Below are 20,000 nucleotides of genomic sequence, written 5' to 3'. Positions count from 1 at the left end.
GGTCATGTGAGGTGTGTTCTCCACACTCTCTGACTGGTGTTGAGGGTCATGTCAGGTGTGTTCTCCACACTCTCTGTGCTTCCTGTACCCCTGCTCTCCCTCACAGTTGCTAAAGCTATTGAGGAGGCCAGATGTGCCCATCTGTGTGCGTCTCTGCCGTGCGGTTGTGGGAGTGGTGCTAAGCTGTGTGCGTCTCTGCCGTGCGGTTGTGGGAGCGGTGCTAAGCTGTGGCGCTAGGGAAGTCCTTGGTCTGGATTTAACATCAGATGCGTTCTTCTGCGCAGCGATGGCCAAGGCAGGATCCCCGGCCGCTAGACTGAAATCAGCCGAATTAGGAGTAAAGAGGGAATTTGCCTGAACTATTTCAGCTATTCAGCCACATGGAAGCGGTTAGTGCAGGAGGGCTGAGGGTAGATGTGTTCAGCAGAGAGTGGGGGGGGGGGGGGGGGGTCTCCACAAAGGATTCCTGCCTCTCAGTCACTGTGAAATATGGGCTGGCTAAAATATTAATATCCGGGCTTATCAAGTTTTGGTTTTACATAAATGCAACAAGCTGGGTGAGATATGTTTGTGAAGTCCACAGTGACAGTTAACAAAAGCCAGTGATCCCTTGAACAGAAATAAAGGAAAATGCTGATAAAAGAGAAACATGTTTGTGGAAGGCTGAAGCATAATTATTACCAACATTGTCCCAAACCAATAATGATGCGTTTATGGAGGGCAGCTGATAGCTGGTGGATCTCTCCAGGGTAAAGAGGTACAACCTGAACTGCCATAGCCCCTCTGGTAGTGTGTGCGTGTGTGTGTGTGTGTGCGCGTGCGTGTGTGCGCGTGTGTGTGTGTGCACGTGTGTGTGTGTGCGTGCGTGTGTGTGTGTGTGTGTGTGCGCGCGTGTGTGTGTGTGTGCGAGTGTGTGTGTCTCTCTCACCTGGGCCACATAAGCCAGGTCAGACACCAGTGAGAAGGCGTCCACTTCTCCACGGCTGATGTAGGTCTGCAGCAGGATGTTGATCTTGCCGTATCCGTTCTCCACTCCTCCTGCTGCCTGCAGCTCACAGAAGTTACACAGCAGCTGCTCCAGCTCCTCCATCTCTTCATCTCGCACCTGGGCATGACACAGTAGTGACATCAGCACTGCACACGCCCCAGTGACATCAGCACTGCACACGCCCCAGTGACATCAGCACTGCACACGCCCCAGTGACATCAGCACTGCACACGCCCCAGTGACATCAGCACTGCACACGCCCCAGTGACATCAGCACTGCACACGCCCCAGTGACATCAGCACTGCACACGCCCCAGCGACGTCAGCACTGCACACGCCCCAGTGACATCAGCACTGCACACGCCCCAGCGACATCAGCACTGCACACGCCCCAGTGACATCAGCACTGCACACGCCCCAGTGACATCAGCACTGCACACGCCCCAGCGACATCAGCACTGCACACGCCCCAGCGACATCAGCACTGCACACGCCCCAGCGACATCAGCACTGCACACGCCCCAGCGACATCAGCACTGCACACGCCCCAGCGACATCAGCACTGCACACGCCCCAGCGACATCAGCACTGCACACGCCCCAGCGACATCAGCACTGCACACGCCCCAGTGACATCAGCACTGCACACGCCCCAGCGACATCAGCACTGCACACGCCCCATTGACATCAGCACTGCACACGCCCCATTGACATCAGCACTGCACACGCCCCAGCGACATCAGCACTGCACACGCCCCATTGACATCAGCACTGCACACGCCCCAGCGACATCAGCACTGCACACGCCCCAGCGACATCAGCACTGCACACGCCCCAGCGACATCAGCACTGCACACGCCCCAGCGACATCAGCACTGCAGACGCCCCAGCGACATCAGCACTGCAGACGCCCCAGTGACATCAGCACTGCACACGCCCCAGTGACATCAGCACTGCACACGCCCCAGTGACATCAGCACTGCACACGCCCCAGCGACATCAGCACTGCACACGCCCCAGCGACATCAGCACTGCACACGCCCCAGCGACATCAGCACTGCACACGCCCCAGTGACATCAGCACTGCAGACACCCCAGTGACATCAGCACTGCACACGCCCCAGCGACATCAGCACTGCACACGCCCCAGCGACATCATCACTGCACACGCCCCAGCGACATCAGCACTGCACACGCCCCAGTGACATCAGCACTGCACACGCTCCAGTGACATCAGCACTGCAGACACCCCAGCGACATCAGCACTGCACACGCCCCAGTGACATCAGCACTGCACACGCCCCAGTGACATCAGCACTACACACGCCCCAGTGACATCAGCACTACACACTACACACACCCGAGTTATATCAACACTACACACGCCCCAGTTATATCAACACTACACACTACACACACCCCAGTTATATCAACACTGCACACTACACACGCCCCAGTGACATCAACACTGCACACTACATACACCCCCAACAATGCCATCACATGTACAAACTGCAAGGTGACATCTTACCTTCACTTGTTCAAACTCCTCTGCTTTGGAGACGATACTCAAGATATCAGCTTCAGTTTTCTGGGCACTGAACAGCTCATTGAATGTCTGTGGAATTGAAAAACATTTTCATTCCATAATCAACTGCAGATTCACACATTTAAATACTTGCTTTTAAAACTTTACACAATGAGAACGTAATGAAGAGAGTGATGGAAGACATGCGGGAACATCCTGTGTAGCATCTGTTGTGGGTCTGTGTGTGTTTGTGAAGACATGGACTGTAATTGATGAAATGGACGACATGCTGCTATGAAACTGAGTTACGGACAACATCTGAATGCAAAAAAATAAATCTAATGTTAGTTACTACACATTTAATTCCTTTGTACCCCAAGATATTTAACAAAATTCGCTTTCAAGTTTACAAACCAAGACAATTTCAGTGTAATATTGACTCGGTTTCGCAACGAAACAGAACCAAACCAGAGGAAAGTCAAAACAGTGTAGTGAAAAGGTCTAGCTGTCCTGTCCCCGTCAACAGCAGACCACACGCCACACGCAGGACCTGCTCCAACATCTCAGTGATGGTGCTGGAGCAGCTTGGTCTGAACAAGTCCAGATACCTCTGCTCTAATGCACCTGACACAGTTCACCAGCTCATTAACGAGCCCTTCATGGGGTTAAGGTGGACGTGACACGTCTAGGAGCAGGACGTGAGAGGTCTAGGAGCAGGACGTGACACATCTAGAAGCAGGACATGACACGTCCATAAGCAGGACTGACAAACACTAGTCTACTCTGTTGCTGTTAGTGTAGCAAAGAGCAACTTAATGCTAAATGGAGAGCTGCAAAACAAAGTTCTATTTGAAATTAAGCTTAATATTACCACTTAAAACATGATTAAGCATTATTTAAAAAATCATTATCATCATTACCGAAAACATTACATAATTATCAACCATCATCACACATCGTTAGGCAGCCTCTGAGCCGTTAAACGTGTACAGAACATGAGGAAACGTACAAACGGTGTACAAATCCACCACATACCTCAATAGTGTTATACTTGATGTAGAAGTGGCTAGCTGTCCTGCCCAGGTCTGTGGAGGCGAAGTAGCCGGTCCTCTCCTCAAAGCGGATCATCCGAGCCTTGTCCAACTTCCTCCCACACTCAACCACCAAGTCCTTCCTGTAGAGCTCCAGGCCTGGATCCATCTGTGAGGAGCAATAAAGCGCTTCAGATATCAGAGTGGCTTGAGAGGGACTTGGTGTGCACAGAGACCGTTTCTCTTCATACACCTCAGTACAAGAGGAAAACAGAGGCGCATCACCGATAAACGCAGGATATGAGACAAAATATCTTTCCAGGATCTGCCACTGGATAAACAGGTGGAGTTGGGCTCGGCGGGCCGTGATGGAGACCCTGGGGTGTACCTGGTAGGCCTTATGGTTGATTCCGTAAACCAGTGGATTGGCTCTCATTCGCACATACAGGTAGGTGTAGCTCAGCCACTTAACGGCTTCCTCCACATTGGTGACGGTCCCCAAAGCCACCTGGGACAAGAGGGGAAACAGGGGGGAGCGGGCGTGAGGGCGTACGCAAACGCTCGCACGACGGCAGACAACGGTGGCCCGCCCAGCGGCATGCTGGGAGCTGGAACGTGGGCATGTGCGTGAGGAGCAGCTCAGGTTCTGGAGTGCTGTTGTGATCTTGCACCACCTTGTGGACGCTTGTGGCACTTCAGCGTCTTGCGCATGTTTCTACACACAGCTGTTAGATGCTGCCATCATGTGGAAAGATAGGGGACTTTGAAAACATGAAAATACAGTTGTTTACTCGCAAACAAACATGCAATTGTTGAACATTCATGCATCAGAGCTGAAATGCCCGGTGGGGTGTGTGTGTGTGTGTTTGTCTATATGCCATTGTTACTACCTCTACAGCTGTGTACACACACATACACATGTTCTATGCAAAAAGAAAATCACCCGTTCCTTATTAATCACCTGTTCCTTATTAATCACCCATTCCTTATCAATCACCTGTTCCTTATCAATCACCCGTTCCTTATTAATAAACTATTCCTTATGTATTACTGAAGGAGATTAGTGCTGTATTATATTCCACAGGTCCACATCACTCAGTCTTTCATAGAACACCATCAGAATGAAAGATTTATCATTTACAGTTGCAGACATTTTAACACTAATGGATTAACTGTATTAATCACATTTGCTTATATTACCAGTTAGTTATAGCTGCAATAAAGTTAGGAAACTCAATGAAAAATAAATGATCCACACTCCTGGAACTTAAGAGTCCCATTGAATAATTGCACATCATATAAACAGATCAGACACACGTATAATAATGATTGTTGAGGTCTGTTTGTTTGGCAGTACCTCTGCGTTGAGGTTATCAGCCAGGCTGGCCTGGAACTGGCTCTCGATGGGGTTCTGCTGGGTGAGGAGGGTCAGGTAGTGGCTCAGCTTGTCATGGCTGGTGATGATGGTGCCTTCGCCGTACTTGTCGAACTGTGGCCGGCCGGCACGCCCAAAGATCTGCATCACGTCCAGGATGCCCAGGTCCACCATGGCACCTCGCTTGGCATCGTAGATCTGCGTGCCCTGTTATCACGCGCACACACACACAGGCGTCCCGGTGTAGAGCAGCATCTGGCGTTCAGCTGACGAGAACAGCAGTCCTGGATGTGCAGACCGGATTTATGCCGACAGGAACACACTGTCGGGCTTCTCCTATGTTCTCACGGCTCACCTCTGCGCGAGGTGGGCTCCCTTACCTTGATGATGACCGCGTGGGCCGGCAGGTTGACACCCCAGGCCAGAGTGGCGGTGCACACCAGCACCTTCAGGTAGCCCCTAGAGAACATGTTCTCCATGAGCGTACGGTCCTGCCGTAGCATCCCTGCATGGTGGATCCCAAAACCATCTGGGAACATCTCGCGCATCTGCTTATTCCGTGATCGCTGCACCTGTGGGGTAAACACACTCAACACTCTCAGCATTAATCAACGTCACTTCCAGTTTATTAGCTATGCAACACATCTTACTAACAGTGAGAAGTGCTGGTTAATTAATCGTGATTGATTCATCTCTGGTGTTTATTTAAACAAAAACGTAGATTCTTATAACTGACATTTGAAAGAGATTTCCAAGCACAGGCTTATTGATGCAACAGATTTAGCATCAGCAGTAGTATAGTGAAAGTTTCATTGCTGAATTTTTATTTCACACTCACATAGCACTTTTACAGAATTGAGCTTCATATTCCCCAGATATGATATTCTAAGGAAGGGTTAAAATCTAATTGATGATTCATGATATCTCTTAGTTCTCATTTTTGGCATCCTAGATTTGTTCCGATCCCTAGCTTGCCGATTGGATGTCAGAGTCCAAGGAAGTGGTAACCACTCTCTACAGGGGCTCGAAAAGGACAAAGCAACCTCAGTGACCTTCTTCTCTTTTGCAGGGTGGGTCATTCCAAGGCCTGGAAAGGTTTTTGATCAGTAGAATATTCCCTGCCCTTTAGAATTTGGCACGCGCCTTTCTGAACACTCAGTCTGATCCGACAGAACTACTGTGTTTCCTGTCATGTTGGACAGGCGTACTCAGACTGTCTGTCTGACCACCTGAATGAAGGTTTTCTCGGTTTCAGTGGCACTTTAATACCAATGGACACTGTATTAATAACATATTTATTTGCAATACGAGTTATTGCTGAGGCAGCAAAGAGATTAGGACACTCAAGAACTCATCTAATACTCTTGGAACTGACAACATTCAAACATCTGCTTTTCAAATATACCGATTCCTTCTCGGACACATTCAGACCCACTTTGCTTGCATAGCTGATAAAGGACATTTGCGCAAAAATGTCCTATTTCTGTAGAAAACCTTGTGCACCTCACTGCGGTTTTGAATATCTCTAACTATAGTACCCTGCAGTTACTGACATGGAATCTTGATATAATTTATACTTGTACCGTGTGTGTGTACGTTTGTTTATGTATGTATGTACGTGTGATATATCACACATACATACACATACAGACACAGTACAAATATAAATATCTCGAGCCTGTGCTGAAAACCTTTTCAGGCAATGTGACAGCAACACGATGTAAATATTCCTCAACAACATTACCCATATTACTACTAACATGCATATGTACACACATATGTATAACTTACCAAACACAACACACACCAGGCCGCTCTTGTTTTAACGAGTGAGCTGATTTAGATGTGTGCCATGTTGACTGGCGGTAGGGGTCGTGACCTTAGCCTGACAGTAATAGCCTCCCCATCAAAAGGTTTTATCTCTTTCTGCCTGAGTCTAAATGGAGGTCAATGGCAACCAGGCACCAGTGCCTTCCAGAGGAGAGAGGGGGGAGATAAATAAATAAAAAAGCCTGTGGCAGACAGCATTCAGCTCCATCTCTGTCCTTCTCACTCAGGCCTCACCAACCGGCTAAAGGCGACCCCCCCAGAAGGTGATTCCCGGCATGCGGCTGCTGGTTGTGTCCGGCTCCCGTGTTGTGCAGTGCTGCTCACAGAGTTTCTTTTCTGTCTCTTAATGAGTGCCGTTGGTCCTCAAGGATATTTTCTGTTCTGATGATCAATGCGCCGGATCAGCGCAGTCAGAACCTGCCCGTTGCTCTCCTGTAACGAGCCGGTCTTCAACCTTTTCGTTTTGCGGGTCGATGACGACAGGTTGCCTGCAGCCCCTGGCCGTTAAACCACTGTTGTGTCTGTTTCAGTGAGCTCTCACAGCTGTCCAGCTGCTGCGTCGTCGTCCATAATGAACTTCTCCACTGTTAGATGTTTATTGTGGCTCTGGATTCTTCTTCACACCTTTGGTGCTTTTGTGTCTTTTAAGACGTTTGGTTTTCTACTGAGCTGGCCGCTTATGTTCAACGTAACAGCTAGTGGACCTAAACGGACTGTAGCCAGCAGACCTGTTACCTTCTCTAAAAATTCAGTGGCGTCAGCACTCCAGTTTTAGGTATCTCGCTGATCTTCAGAAGCCCTTCTGCACCGAATATGCTGGAGCCACAATCACAACCGAGTGCCCACTGCCACATTAGTGACAAACGTGTCAGAATGAGGTCAGCTACTGCACGCACCGAAGTGATGCAGTACGTGCACTAAAACCACATTTTTAAATAAAAAGCAATGTCATAAATATTTATGTGTATGCATACAAAGAAAAGAGAAGCAAAAGCTCCTTCAGGCAGGATCAGCAGTTTGGGATCTATAAAGAGTCCTACAACTCCACTTAGAACAAAGCTGAAATGAGGACATGGTGTGGAAGTTCTTAACGAAGGAAAAGAGACCGAGAGCTAATATGAAATAGAGAAAGAACGTTTAGTTATAATAATAATAATAATAATAATAATAATAATAATAATAATAATAATAACGAATAACAAAAAAAAATCATTATGATTGTTTCTTTTTTTTATACGGCTGTTGTAAACAGAGCTAAATATGAGGTCTCGGGCAGAAAGTTAAAGCTATGGAGTCTAATTGAAATGCTTAAGATAAGGTTTGCTCAGAGGTGTCGAGGAGAGTTAGGGCCGTGTTATCAGATCCAGAGCGGAGGCGAGGCAGGGCCGGCCTCGTCTGCTCCCAGCCTGGATGTGAGGTGGCGGGGCTGCGGTGCCTGGATCAGCCCTGATTAAGGCCTGCTGGGGGGATCATTTCCCCGTGTGTTGAGCCCGAGCCCCAGTGGCCCGCCTGACGCACAGCGCTGATTACCTGCAGCTCAGCTTAGAGCGGAGACGACAGCAGCCGAGCTGCAGTGGGACGGCGCAGACGGCCCCTGGCGTGTCCCCTGGCGGGGGGCTCCGCCCAGGACACGGGCAGGGAGGTGGCGGGGGAGGAGGGGTGGCAGGGACGGCGGCGTCCATCGCGACGGCCTCCTACGCTTCTCGCACATCAGTCAGAGGCCGTGGAGCGCTGATCACTCACGAATAAAATCGAGCGCACACCAAAGAACTCGTCCAGCCGCCGAGCAGGCAGCGAACGCGGCTCGTCGCTGATTTCAGGGCCCTTAATAGTCATAATATTTCGGGTGATGGTTTGACAGAGTCGTTAACCCCACATGAGAGGAGTGGGTGAGCAGGACAAGCTGCCAATCAGAGTCCTCGGGCGTCCTCTCCCCCGCTCCACGTCCCCGCTCCACGTCCCCGCTCCACGTCTCCTCTCCCCGCACTACACGCCCCCAAACCCTCTCTCCCAGTGCTCAGCAGTGTGCGCTTGAATATCAACGCATCTCTCCAAATCTCAGAGGGATTTCAAAATCACACTAACACTCTGAGCACTTGTTCAGGCGATCGGGCACAAAAGCCACTCACTTTAGTTCATTTGTGTTGGATGGTGGTAATATTCATATTTACATGCTGCAGGAGAAACTTTTATTTTTGGCAAGAGTTTTGAAAACTTTAGAAAGAAGAAAGACTCTTCTTCAAAAATTGCAAGCAAAATAAGTGCAGGCCATAAGATGTGTCCCACTGCATTGTAAAAATGGCCCAATTATACTGTTGGACTCACAAAGTACAGTGATTGAATTGTGAATTCCTGTCAGCCCTTTTCAAGACACGAGTCACCACAGAGTGTCTCTACTGACTCTACTGCCCGATTTCTTACAGTAATAATTTACAAACTGGAGCAGAGAAGCAGGCACTGCGTGGGGGGTATTTAACACGAATGGGGGGTGTTTTACGCGAGAGGGGGGTATTTCTGTGTGCCCATGCACTCGGGTGACTCTTTGGTCTTTCTAAACAAGAATGCAGTGCACTCTGACAGCGTTTAAAGATGGCAGCCTCAGGTTGCGATGTAAAACTGGTGGAAACCGCAGACAAACGGTAGAAATTAATGAGCTAAATCACACACTGCAGGCCTGTCCCAGGTGGCCGAGGGCTCTGCAACACGGCAGAAGCTGCTGAGCGCGTTTGAATATGGAGCACCTTCACCATCACACAGGCAGCACGTCAAGACTGCTGTCACCACTGCCATCGCCTCCGCCAGCCAAAAAAATAAATAAATAAACAAAACCACAAAAAATATGACAACAACAACAACAAAATAAATCCACAGCCCCACCCAACTTGTCCAAACCCAACCCCCCCAGTCTTCTGTACCCGGCAGGCCATCCTTTCATCCACGTCTACACGCTATCGTTGTCTCCAGAACACGAGCTCCATGATGCTGGCTCAAAGAGACCCCCCACCCCCCCCTCACATATCCCCCGTCTCCATGGAAGAGTGAGTCACTGGTGCAGGAACCTTCTCTCTCACTCCATCTCCAAAACAAACTGGATCAAACGAACGGAGCTGCGTTAGCAGCGCAGTTCAAGAACGTACCGCCGTCTGATAGGACTGAGATTAAGACAGAGAATTCACGAACATGACAGATGTTCAGTAAGCAGATTTTTAAGACATGCCTGAACGCTCCTGCCAACAGTCGCAGACCCAAACACCCTGCTGCTCATTCTCAGAGGAAGGAGTGACGGCACTTACAGTTCATGACCACTAGATGTCTCCTGTCCTCCACCTACAGGTGTGAGCGGAGAGGGCTGGCATGAGCGGTGGGTAAGGGGGCGGGCCACAGGGCTGGAGGCCAGGGCTTCACTCCAATAAGGCGAGTGCTGAATCGGGTATCAGGAAGCGTGATGTATAACAGACAATCGTGTGTGCGGGGGGGTGTTGTGGTTAGGGTTGCCAGATAACCGCGATGGCCTGCGTTTGCGGGGGGTTGTGGTTAGGGTTGCCAGACGAGATCGTGGGGAGGGGACGGGTCCCTGAGAGAGAGGCAAACTGCGGGCAGGGCCGTAGGCACGGACGCCTGATCCGTGTTTTCGGCCAGTTTGGGTTCATGCCCACAGCAGCACATCAGCTGGTGCTACTGTAAGCTTCTGTCTCTAGTAAACCACAGGCTCCTTACTGGAATCACAGTGCAGGTTCCCTTCTGAACCTCCCACAATCTGGTAATCTGGCCAAGCTTTGAATTGCCTGAAGAAACACAACACAACGCACCACACACACACACACGATACACACAACACCACACACACACAAACACACACACGATACACACACCATACCCACGCACAATGCACACAACACCACACGATACAAACACCACACACACACACACACACACACAATACACACACACACACACACACACACACACGATACACACAACACCACACACACACACACAACGACACGCGACACAAAGTGCAGTACAGCTCTCCCCAGCCAACAGCAGCGGCCGTGTTCCCTCGACGAGGGGTCGGTGTTCTACACAGAGGTCGCGTCCACAGACAACACAGGGATCACTGACGCCCCCCCGGGCAGGGCTTCACGAGCGCGGCGTGTAGCGGGACGCGTGTAGCAGGACGCGTGTAGCGGGACGCGTGTAGCGGGACGCGTGTAGCGGGACGCGCTCCGGGCCCGGCGGACGCATAGTGGCGAGTGGCATATGCAGCACGCTAGCGATAATGGGGAGCTGCGTGCTAAGCAGAATAAATGGGATCGGACCTGTGGCAGGGCCCGGGACCGGATCCCCATACATCATTTCTATTTATAGACTCGAGTCCTTCAAGCAGCTACGGAGCCGGCGTGTCTGGGGCGTCTGGTGAACATGAGCGAGGCACGAGGAGGACCGTGGGGCCGTGAGCTCACGCCACGCCTGCGCACGGCTGCACCAGCACACGATGACTAATTACACACTCATTAATCACCACACGTACCGTACGCTGCCTCCCCGTAGGCTGCTGATTTTATAAATAAAATAGGCTTGCTACAAACCACTCCTCCCTCTCAATGTCCCTCTTCCCCTCTCCCTATGTCTCTCTCTCGCACACACACACACACACACACACACACACACACACACACACACACACACACACACCCCACTTCATTTAAATAAAAAATAATAATAATTTTAAAAAGCACTTAAACGCCCATGCACGTTCCCACTCAATTACAAACTTTTTCCTCTTTAATCGAGAGCTCCCTGCGTAGACAACGGCTTAATAAACAACCACGATTTCCCACCATCACTTCAAGAGAGCGTTAAGATCTCTAAGCCTGACTGACGGCCTGTTCAAACTAAGCGACGAAGCAGATTAATAACGTGAGGGAGATACCCAGCGGCCTCACTCTGGACTTCTAATGCAGGATAAATAAGGGCAAATTACACCATTGACCTTACAGGTGCTGCATTTACACTGCACACGCAGGCCGGGGATTAAAACAGGTCTAAATATTAATGCAGTGCAATTTCCATTAGCAAATAAGTAGTGTATTATCAGAAGATGAATGATGTGGAGAAAAGGCTCAGCTGTCCGAGGCGAATACGCGCGCGTCTCTCTGAAGAACCCACTGGTCCCTCAAAAGCGAGCGGCTCCGTCGTGACGCACTGCTGATGAACTGACTGCTTTCGCGGAAACACAAGCCTCCCAAAACAGAGCAGGTCCCACGGAGCAGAACCCACCATCCCCGGTAACACGGCCCTCCGTTTGAAGACGGACCTTTATGACCTTTATCGGCTCTTTGAGGCAGCACGTTTAGCTGAGTGCGCTTCTTTTTACTGCCGCTCCAAAACAGATAGTGATAAGGCAGTGCCCATAACCATTTATAACCATAGTGTTTGAGAATTATACACACAGCCATCACACACACACACACACACAAGCATGAAAATGCACACGCGTGTGCATGCACACACAGGCCAGAGGCGTATGAATTAAATGAAGATAACTGGAGCTTTCTACATATAAAACATCACCTCTCCTCCTCCCCTCTATGTGCAGCAGGAGAAAGGGAGGAGGACGAGGTGAGGTGTGTGTATTTATATCTGCCTCATATAAATACAGAGCAGATTAGAGAAGAGACTGAAAGAAGCATCTATCTTGGCAAATCCCCTGGGACTGAGGCTAAGGTTATTAAATGCTTCACTCTGCCTTCTGCTGGGAGATTTAAATATGAAGTTAGTGTGTATCCCTCTCCCCAAAGAAACACAGCTCTACCTCTGCGCATGTATCCATCACAAATCTCACCTAAAACACACACACAAATTTCTTTTCACACTCATTCACATTATCCATTAAATGTACACACAGGTGTCCCACACTCACTCAAAAACGCAATTAGCTCATTTTCAATTGCAACACACATCCAAACCACCACACATTCGTTTTCATCACAAGCGCTTGCATGTGCAGATCAGAGCACCATCTCTCTCTCTCTCTCTCTCTCTCTCACACACACACACACACACACACACACACACACACACACACACACACACACACACACACACACACACACACACACACAAACCAAATCCCCCACCCAGCCGACCACACCCACCCAAACCCACCCTCAAGCAAGTAGGTGGGGAACGGAAGCCGGGTGGAGTTTGTCCAGTGAGCTGCGTTAACAGGGAGACAGTCTGAGGCGAGCAGTGACCTCTCCAGTCGCTTATTGATCCTTTCTGGCTGTGTGCAGCTGGGATGAGTCCGATCCATCACGGGCAGCTTCTGCCTGCGCCTCCAGCTCGGACCGCTTCTAATGAAGCCAAAAACGGTCTCTCCTCTCTCACCTACTGGAGTCCAACCAGCACAGCAGGTTCTGCGCGTCACACACACACACACACACACGTGCAGACGGACACACACACACGTAAAGCCTCTACAGCCGCTCCTGATCAACAAACCAGTAGCTACGTGTTTGCTCCTGCTGGAGTAGATACAGAGGCAAGAGATGGCAGGAACGAAAAAGGAAGTTCTATTTTTTAGTTGAGGTTTTATTGAACAGTATGAACTAACCCAGAGAAAGGGCAAAAAATAAAAAATAAAAAGAAAAAAAAAGTTGACAGCTTTGACAAATCTTTCACTGTGGGGATGTCAAGTGTATTTTTCAGCAGCAGGTTGCTTTTAAAATGGCTTTTTGTAAGACTCTGAGTGACTCCCCCACTGTGTGCAGTAAACTCCAACAATGCCCCTCTCTCTCCATGGAGCTCTAATGTCTAATGTCGCTCGTGCTTGGAACTGTTACCAGGGTTTTTAAGTTTTGAAAAGACTGAATGGGTTTTATGCAGAGTAGGTTTGAGTTCTGCGATGACATCTGGATGTTGGGAGACTTCCCGTCAGAGCTGCACAGTGCACGCTGGCTCCAGACTGCACCGTTCTCATGTGTCGTAAAAGTACTGACTGACAGCAGTGAACACCTGGCCAGGTTCAGTCCGATTTGACGTTTGGTATATTCACCACTCGCATATTCACCTTTATTTACCTCTAATATATTTACGGAGACATCTATGAGGAGCTCGGTGACTACACCTCCTTCAGCTTGGATGAAGACCAGCCTCCAGACAGACTCACACTGGCCACTAATGGACTTATAAGTATTCTGGTGAAAGTCTCCTTGATTAAACCTTAACATGCAGGGGAGTCATAAAGAAGACGGCGTCGTGCGATCTTCGCCATCAAGTGCCACTCTCGGCGCACTTGGGAACTCCATCCCCACGCCACAGCACTTGAACGGTGCCCTCCCATCAATTCTAATTGGCCGAGCTGGCCGCCACTCACTTCTAATAGGCCGAGGTGGTCGGTGCGCGCAGCTCCGCTGTAGGAACGCGGTGGTGCGTTTCCAGCGGGGCCGGGGGCCAATAGGCTCTCGTTGCCCCTCCCCTTGGCCTGTGCTCCGCCCCCTGATGCAAGAAGCCGCTACTCACCAAGGTGACTGACCTCAATTTCAGTGTGTTGTTGGCGCTTTGGAGCTCATGAATAAGTGCTCATAAATAACCGTTGTGAGTTCGTCAGTGGCCGGCCCTGGCCCCCGGCCCCCGGCCCCTGGCCCCCTGCTCCTGGCCAATGGACCTTGACCCAACCATGTGCGAGCACGACGTGAGTGGACGAAGACCGTGGCCATGCAGTGGGGTGGAGAGAGAGGGTGTGCGAGTACAGAGATGGTGTGCGAGTATTTGAACCAGGGCCCAAGGGCGGACATTAGGAATTTATTGTTGCACCAGAGAACATTCACCCAAACACAAACTCTGGCACAAACGTTGGTTACATCATGCACATCTCGTTATTAGAATGGAGAGTTCACGTTATGTAATGGTTAGCCTCCTCTGTCTAGACATCCATTTATAAATCACCTTACCTGCTTGTCACACTGGCCGTAATCTGGACCGTGGTCTGGCTGGAAGAACGAGGACTCTCCTCGATTCTTGGCCATCTCGATCAGGCTCATGGCAGTACGCACGGTGGAGTTACGGGCGTGGACAAACACCATCACCTGAAACACACCCCCACAAACACGGTGGAGTTACGGGCGTGGACAAACACCATCACCTGAAACACACCCCCACAAACACCGTGCAAGGGGTTCAACTTAAAAGCTTCTTAAAACATTAAAACATCGATTTGCCTCGTCAAGTCCGTTGATTGTTTCTACTCATTTCCTGGCAACATGTACTAACGAGTAACTAATTATTACTTACAAGGCAAGAGACAGTAAACAGTGGAACAGTGATAGAAGGAGTGAGAGAAGACGGAGCAGAAACACGGCCATAGACCTACACACATCTTTTAGTTATAATGAAGCAAAAATAATAAAGGTCTGTGAATGTCACTGCGCTAACGTCCCATAAGGTTGACAAAGTAAACATCCTGTTGTCTGTGACAGATAACGACTATTTCCTCACAAAAATACAGCGTTACTATGGAGCGTCATCAGTCTAATCAATGAAGTGAACAATAACAAGGCTATTCTGGACTGAGCCTGGTCTCGTCCTATAAACACATAATTATCAATTAAAATGTCAGTCACGTAAGTGTTAACATTTGACAAACTGGTCAGAACTCACATTTACTAAGGAGATGAAACTACAACCTGACACAACTCATCTACGTCAGAAGGCCGAGAGACGTCAAGACGCATGAACCTGGTAACAAACTACACACTGCAACATCCTGCAGCAGTACCGCCCCGTTCAGCAGGGAGGAGCCTCCATCCTGCAGCACCGCCCCGTTCAGCAGGGAGGAGCCTCCATCCTGCAGCACCGCCCCGTTCAGCAGGGAGGAGCCTCCATCCTGCAGCACCGCCCCGTTCAGCAGGGAGGAGCCTCCATCCTGCAGCACCGCCCCGTTCAGCAGGGAGGAGCCTCCATCCTGCAGCTCCACCCCGTTCAGCAGGGAGGAGCCTCCATCCTGCAGCTCTACCCCGTTCAGCAGGGAGGAGCCTCCATCCTGCAGCACCGCCCCCAGCAGGGAGGAGCCTCCATCCTGCAGCACCGCCCCGTTCAGCAGGGAGGAGCCTCCATCCTGCAGCTCCACCCCGTTCAGCAGGGAGGAGCCTCCATCCTGCAGCTCCACCCCGTTCAGCAGGGAGGAGCCTCCATCCTGCAGCTCCACCCCGTTCAGCAGGGAGGAGCCTCCACCCTGCATGACACGCACAGTTGGAGAAGGACACGGCAGCATTCAGCCTTTACTAAAGGACAGAGGAGTGTAATTTTCCTATTATACTCCAGCTGCCCTTGCAAAGCAGTCAATACCCCAGACAAAAACAATCAATAACAGAAATACAAGACAGTTATGAGACGGTAGCAAAAGAGTGCGGTACTCCTCCTCCTCCCCTTCGTGTCCTCTGAGGACGGCATAAAGTACTGACAGGGGAGGGGACGGGGGGACGGGGGGGTTGTTGACACTAAGAGAAAGAGAGAGATTATGTGAGAGCGAGAGAAGGGGAATAAGAGAGGGAGAGGCAGAGGGGAGATATGGAACGATAAGGAGTCACATTTATTCTTGTGAATGTTTTTCTCTCTATCTCTTTCTCTCTCTCTCTCTCGCAGCACACACAGACCATCTCTGCACCACACACAGGCCTGCAGCCCCAGATTCGGAGGCACGGATTATGAAGTTTTTGGAGCTGAACAAAATATATATATACACTCTGCTCCTTTAAGTCTCCCAACCATTTCACTCCCAAGCTCTGCTTTAATTAAACTTAATGAATATTAAAAAGGATTTTTATAATCTAAAATACTAATTGTGTGTGCAATACTACTGAATAAGCCCTCAACCATCAGGCACACTGTGGCTTTCTCTTGACATTGGATGTGTGCATTGGATCAGAATGTAGCAAATGCACAGGAGTCCTTGTACTCTCCAGATGAGTGTGTATATAAAACACAACCGAGCAGGAGGATGAAGCTAATGGTCCTCATGAAGGAGATCTGAATGTAAAGCAGTGGTCATATCGTCTGTAAATGCTTTTAAAAGCTTATGCAAAACATGTTGAGCTAACGCATAAAGTTCTATAGAAATACTGAGACAGAACACATGAAGTGACAGGACTGTGAAGCGCAGGTTGGTTAACCAACCTTGTTTCAGGTTGTTTCTACCTCCCCCTCCCTGGGATCAGACCCAGCACTATGGTGTTTATCACAATAATTGAGGCCTGCAGCTAATTGGTTGCTAATTCATTTATGATTACTTATTTAAGGACGGCAATCCAAAAACAAACAAACAAACAAACAAACAAAAACAAAGACATCCTTGAACACCTGCCAAGACAGTTCTCACCATCGCCCACAGCGATCTCCATTTTCTTATTGTACTGTAAAGGAAGACAGAGCGGGAAGAGCTGAAATGAAGAGCAGGTCTTACAGAGACTCCAGCAGCTGTTCAACAAGATGTTTCGTTAGGACTAACAACTGTGACGAGGTCTGAGGGGAAAAAACGTGGGACAACGAAGGTCATAAAACTTAGTGAGGCTTTTTGCGATATTCCGTACCACATCCGTGAACAATTTTACCAACAATGACGTTTAAATGTTCCATAGCCCTGAAGAGCTTGTACTTTCTGGCCTTCAGGCATGAGTAAATGGAGAGCTCATCAAATAAACCCTTGCTTTTTAGTGCTGTTGCTAATTTTATGAGACATACTTTCAGGGACACATCGGCATCCAGCTGATGAGCCATTTGATTAATTATTTGGTTAATATTTGACTCCATTATTTGTTTAGCTACCAACATGACAAACCCTGTAGAGAAGTACTAAAGACAGCTGTGTCCTGGGACCGGGGCATGGTATGTCTCCCCAGACCACCAGGGCAGCGAGGCCGTGAGCTCGAGGCGTGGTTAAGGCTCAACTGGTTAAGCTCAACTCCGCATCTTTAAAAGAGCAAAGCAGACAGACAAGCACAGATTAAAAGGCCCCAGACATGAGACGGTCTCCAGGCGTGGGGCTGGGACGGGGCTGCACGTCCGCGAGACAACAGACACGGCGAGGTACGGCTCGGCTCGTAACAAGCACCCGCACGTTGAAAGACGATGTGCAGTGCGCCCTTCACCGCACGCGTGCGGATCCATTCAGGCCAATTAAAAGATGACATGCTGCTCAAGGCTACCTGTTTGGTTTCCAATGGTTTCAGTGGATGCAGTTTTGATATAATCACCCTGTGCCGAACAAGTGTCTAAAATGTTCAGTCTTGTAGAATTGTTCTATTTTAAAATGAGCATCAGATAAAGACTTAACTGTGTGAGAATGAGAAGCATACACAATGGACGACATTTTCATTCATCACTTTCTTAGTTTTTGCATATTCTAGAAGATTGTAGAAGTGTCCATTACAAATAAAAGCAACACCTAATAACCAGAGAACTCAACATCTCTCATTTACTATCCAAACGAAAGCGTGCAGTAAACCGTTTGCTATATTAAAATTAAATAAATAAACAAACTATAGATGTTTTCAAATATATAGAGCTAGGCAATTAAGATCTCGGATGATCACGCCTCCCTCTGGAGGGGATTTCCTGTATCCTCTGCTAGTCTCGGGAGTAGGACAATAATCTGATGAATCATCTGAGCTATGTCTTTGTTGATGAAGAGGCGTGAGGACATCGGAGGTCCAGGCAAGTGCGTAGGCAGGACCGTGTCCGTCTGCAGGAGGACGCTTGGCGCCGTACTGAGGAAACAAACACCCAGCTGGCACAACCGCAGGCTGAAAGACGCCCTTTTGAGTGTGTCATCACTGGAGAGCCACGGCAGTGGTAATGATGCTGTTCCACACCCTCTCTGAGGAAACAGCAAGGTGAAGACCAGGACCACTGACTGGAGACCAAGTTAATGCAATTAAACATTTATCAGACTGAGATCTGATTGTGTTGTACTGATTTTTTTTTTTTTTGTTACATGTTAAATGTTATATGTTGTGGGGTGTATGCCATGAGTGATCAAAGATGAATTTCCACACTGTGGACAATAAATGTTATTCTATTCTATTCTATTCTATTTAGCAGTAGAGTTTCCATTTGAAAAGAATGGAAGGTTGATAAGAAAAGACCAGGCATGAAAGTTAGAAAAAAAAGTTAACCATCATGACTCCTATGCCAAAAAATAGAAAAAAATAGAAACAGTAAAAATCATCACCATTTAACTGCCTTCCATAAAAGAGCAGATGATGCAAGAAAAGCGTCGCGAAGAGAAACAGACAAACAGAGCTTCAGCAATGTAAATACATTTGAGAAACAAACTCTACTCACACAACTATTTACTTCTTTATGACTCATCACTCTATTTCCTCCACTTGCTCTCGTTTTCAGGAGCAGGAAGGAATGGTTGCAAAGGTCCACATAAGCCTGGAACATTATTTATCGGGACCTTTTTTCCTTTTGTTTATCACATAAACACTGAGAGGAGCCACAGGCTAGAACTGCAGTCGGATTCTTCCTACAGCTTATTAAAGTTCCGTCTGCCTTCGGTCTGCCAGCCGGGCTCCCAACAGGGGCACTAAAGGGGCTATTTCATAAAGAAAATTCTATCCATCATGCTCCCAGATGAAATTAATATATGTCACAGGCAGTTCTGACAATTTAATATCAAGCTGAGAGAGAAGATCCCCTGCACAAAGCTATGGCAGCATTCTGGAAAGTCAGCTATATAGACGTACAGGAAATAAACCGATATACAGGAGACATGCACACACACAGGCAAGCTTGAAGATTTCTTCAAGTGCTTGAGCATGCAAAATAGAACGAAGTATGCACAAATTATATCATTCAGTGGTCCGTTCTGGAAAAAAAAGCAAGAAGCAAGCTCTCCTAAAACAAAACTCATTAATTAAACTTTCAAAAATGCATTCTGTGCATAAAAATTTAAATCTGAAAATAGATAATATAGAATTTTTTAATATTTAAACATAGAAATGGAAATGGAGAATTTACACATCAGGATAGTGATGGTGTGGATGATGTGGTCATCTAGCCGCTGGACAATGCAGACTCCCAACAGTACTGTGAGAACTGTGTTCGTTGACTTCTCCACTGCATTCAACACCACACAGCATGGGTTAGTCAGGAAGCATCGTCTCATGGAGAAAGCGTTAAGATGCTGCAGGGTAGTGCCTCAGACATGAGCAACACTGGAGTTCCTCAGGGGACTCTGTTAGCA

General features: G+C 48.6%; 1 protein-coding gene across 4 annotated transcripts in view; it reads right to left on the bottom strand.

Annotated features, from left to right (window-relative positions):
* The window catches only part of ascc3 (activating signal cointegrator 1 complex subunit 3), a 114,725-nt gene that overhangs the window by 37,950 nt on the left and 56,775 nt on the right, over positions 1-20,000 (bottom strand). For 2 of the 4 annotated variants that reach the window (XM_076971833.1, XM_076971834.1), the window contains exons 14-20: positions 14,707-14,841; positions 5,302-5,493; positions 4,904-5,128; positions 3,935-4,054; positions 3,551-3,715; positions 2,519-2,605; positions 929-1,105 (exon numbers count right to left, since the gene is read on the bottom strand). In XM_076971833.1, coding sequence (XP_076827948.1) covers positions 929-1,105; positions 2,519-2,605; positions 3,551-3,715; positions 3,935-4,054; positions 4,904-5,128; positions 5,302-5,493; positions 14,707-14,841 — 1,101 coding nt within the window. Of the gene's footprint in view, positions 1-928; positions 1,106-2,518; positions 2,606-3,550; positions 3,716-3,934; positions 4,055-4,903; positions 5,129-5,301; positions 5,494-12,948; positions 13,171-14,706; positions 14,842-20,000 lie in introns of those variants that run through there. The other 2 variants (XM_076971835.1, XM_076971836.1) reach the window with 2 other exon arrangements.

The sequence above is a fragment of the Brachyhypopomus gauderio genome, chromosome 13, assembly GCF_052324685.1.
Source record: "Brachyhypopomus gauderio isolate BG-103 chromosome 13, BGAUD_0.2, whole genome shotgun sequence".
Classification (NCBI taxonomy): domain Eukaryota; kingdom Metazoa; phylum Chordata; class Actinopteri; order Gymnotiformes; family Hypopomidae; genus Brachyhypopomus; species Brachyhypopomus gauderio.
This window is presented reverse-complemented; position numbering and strand designations above follow the sequence as displayed.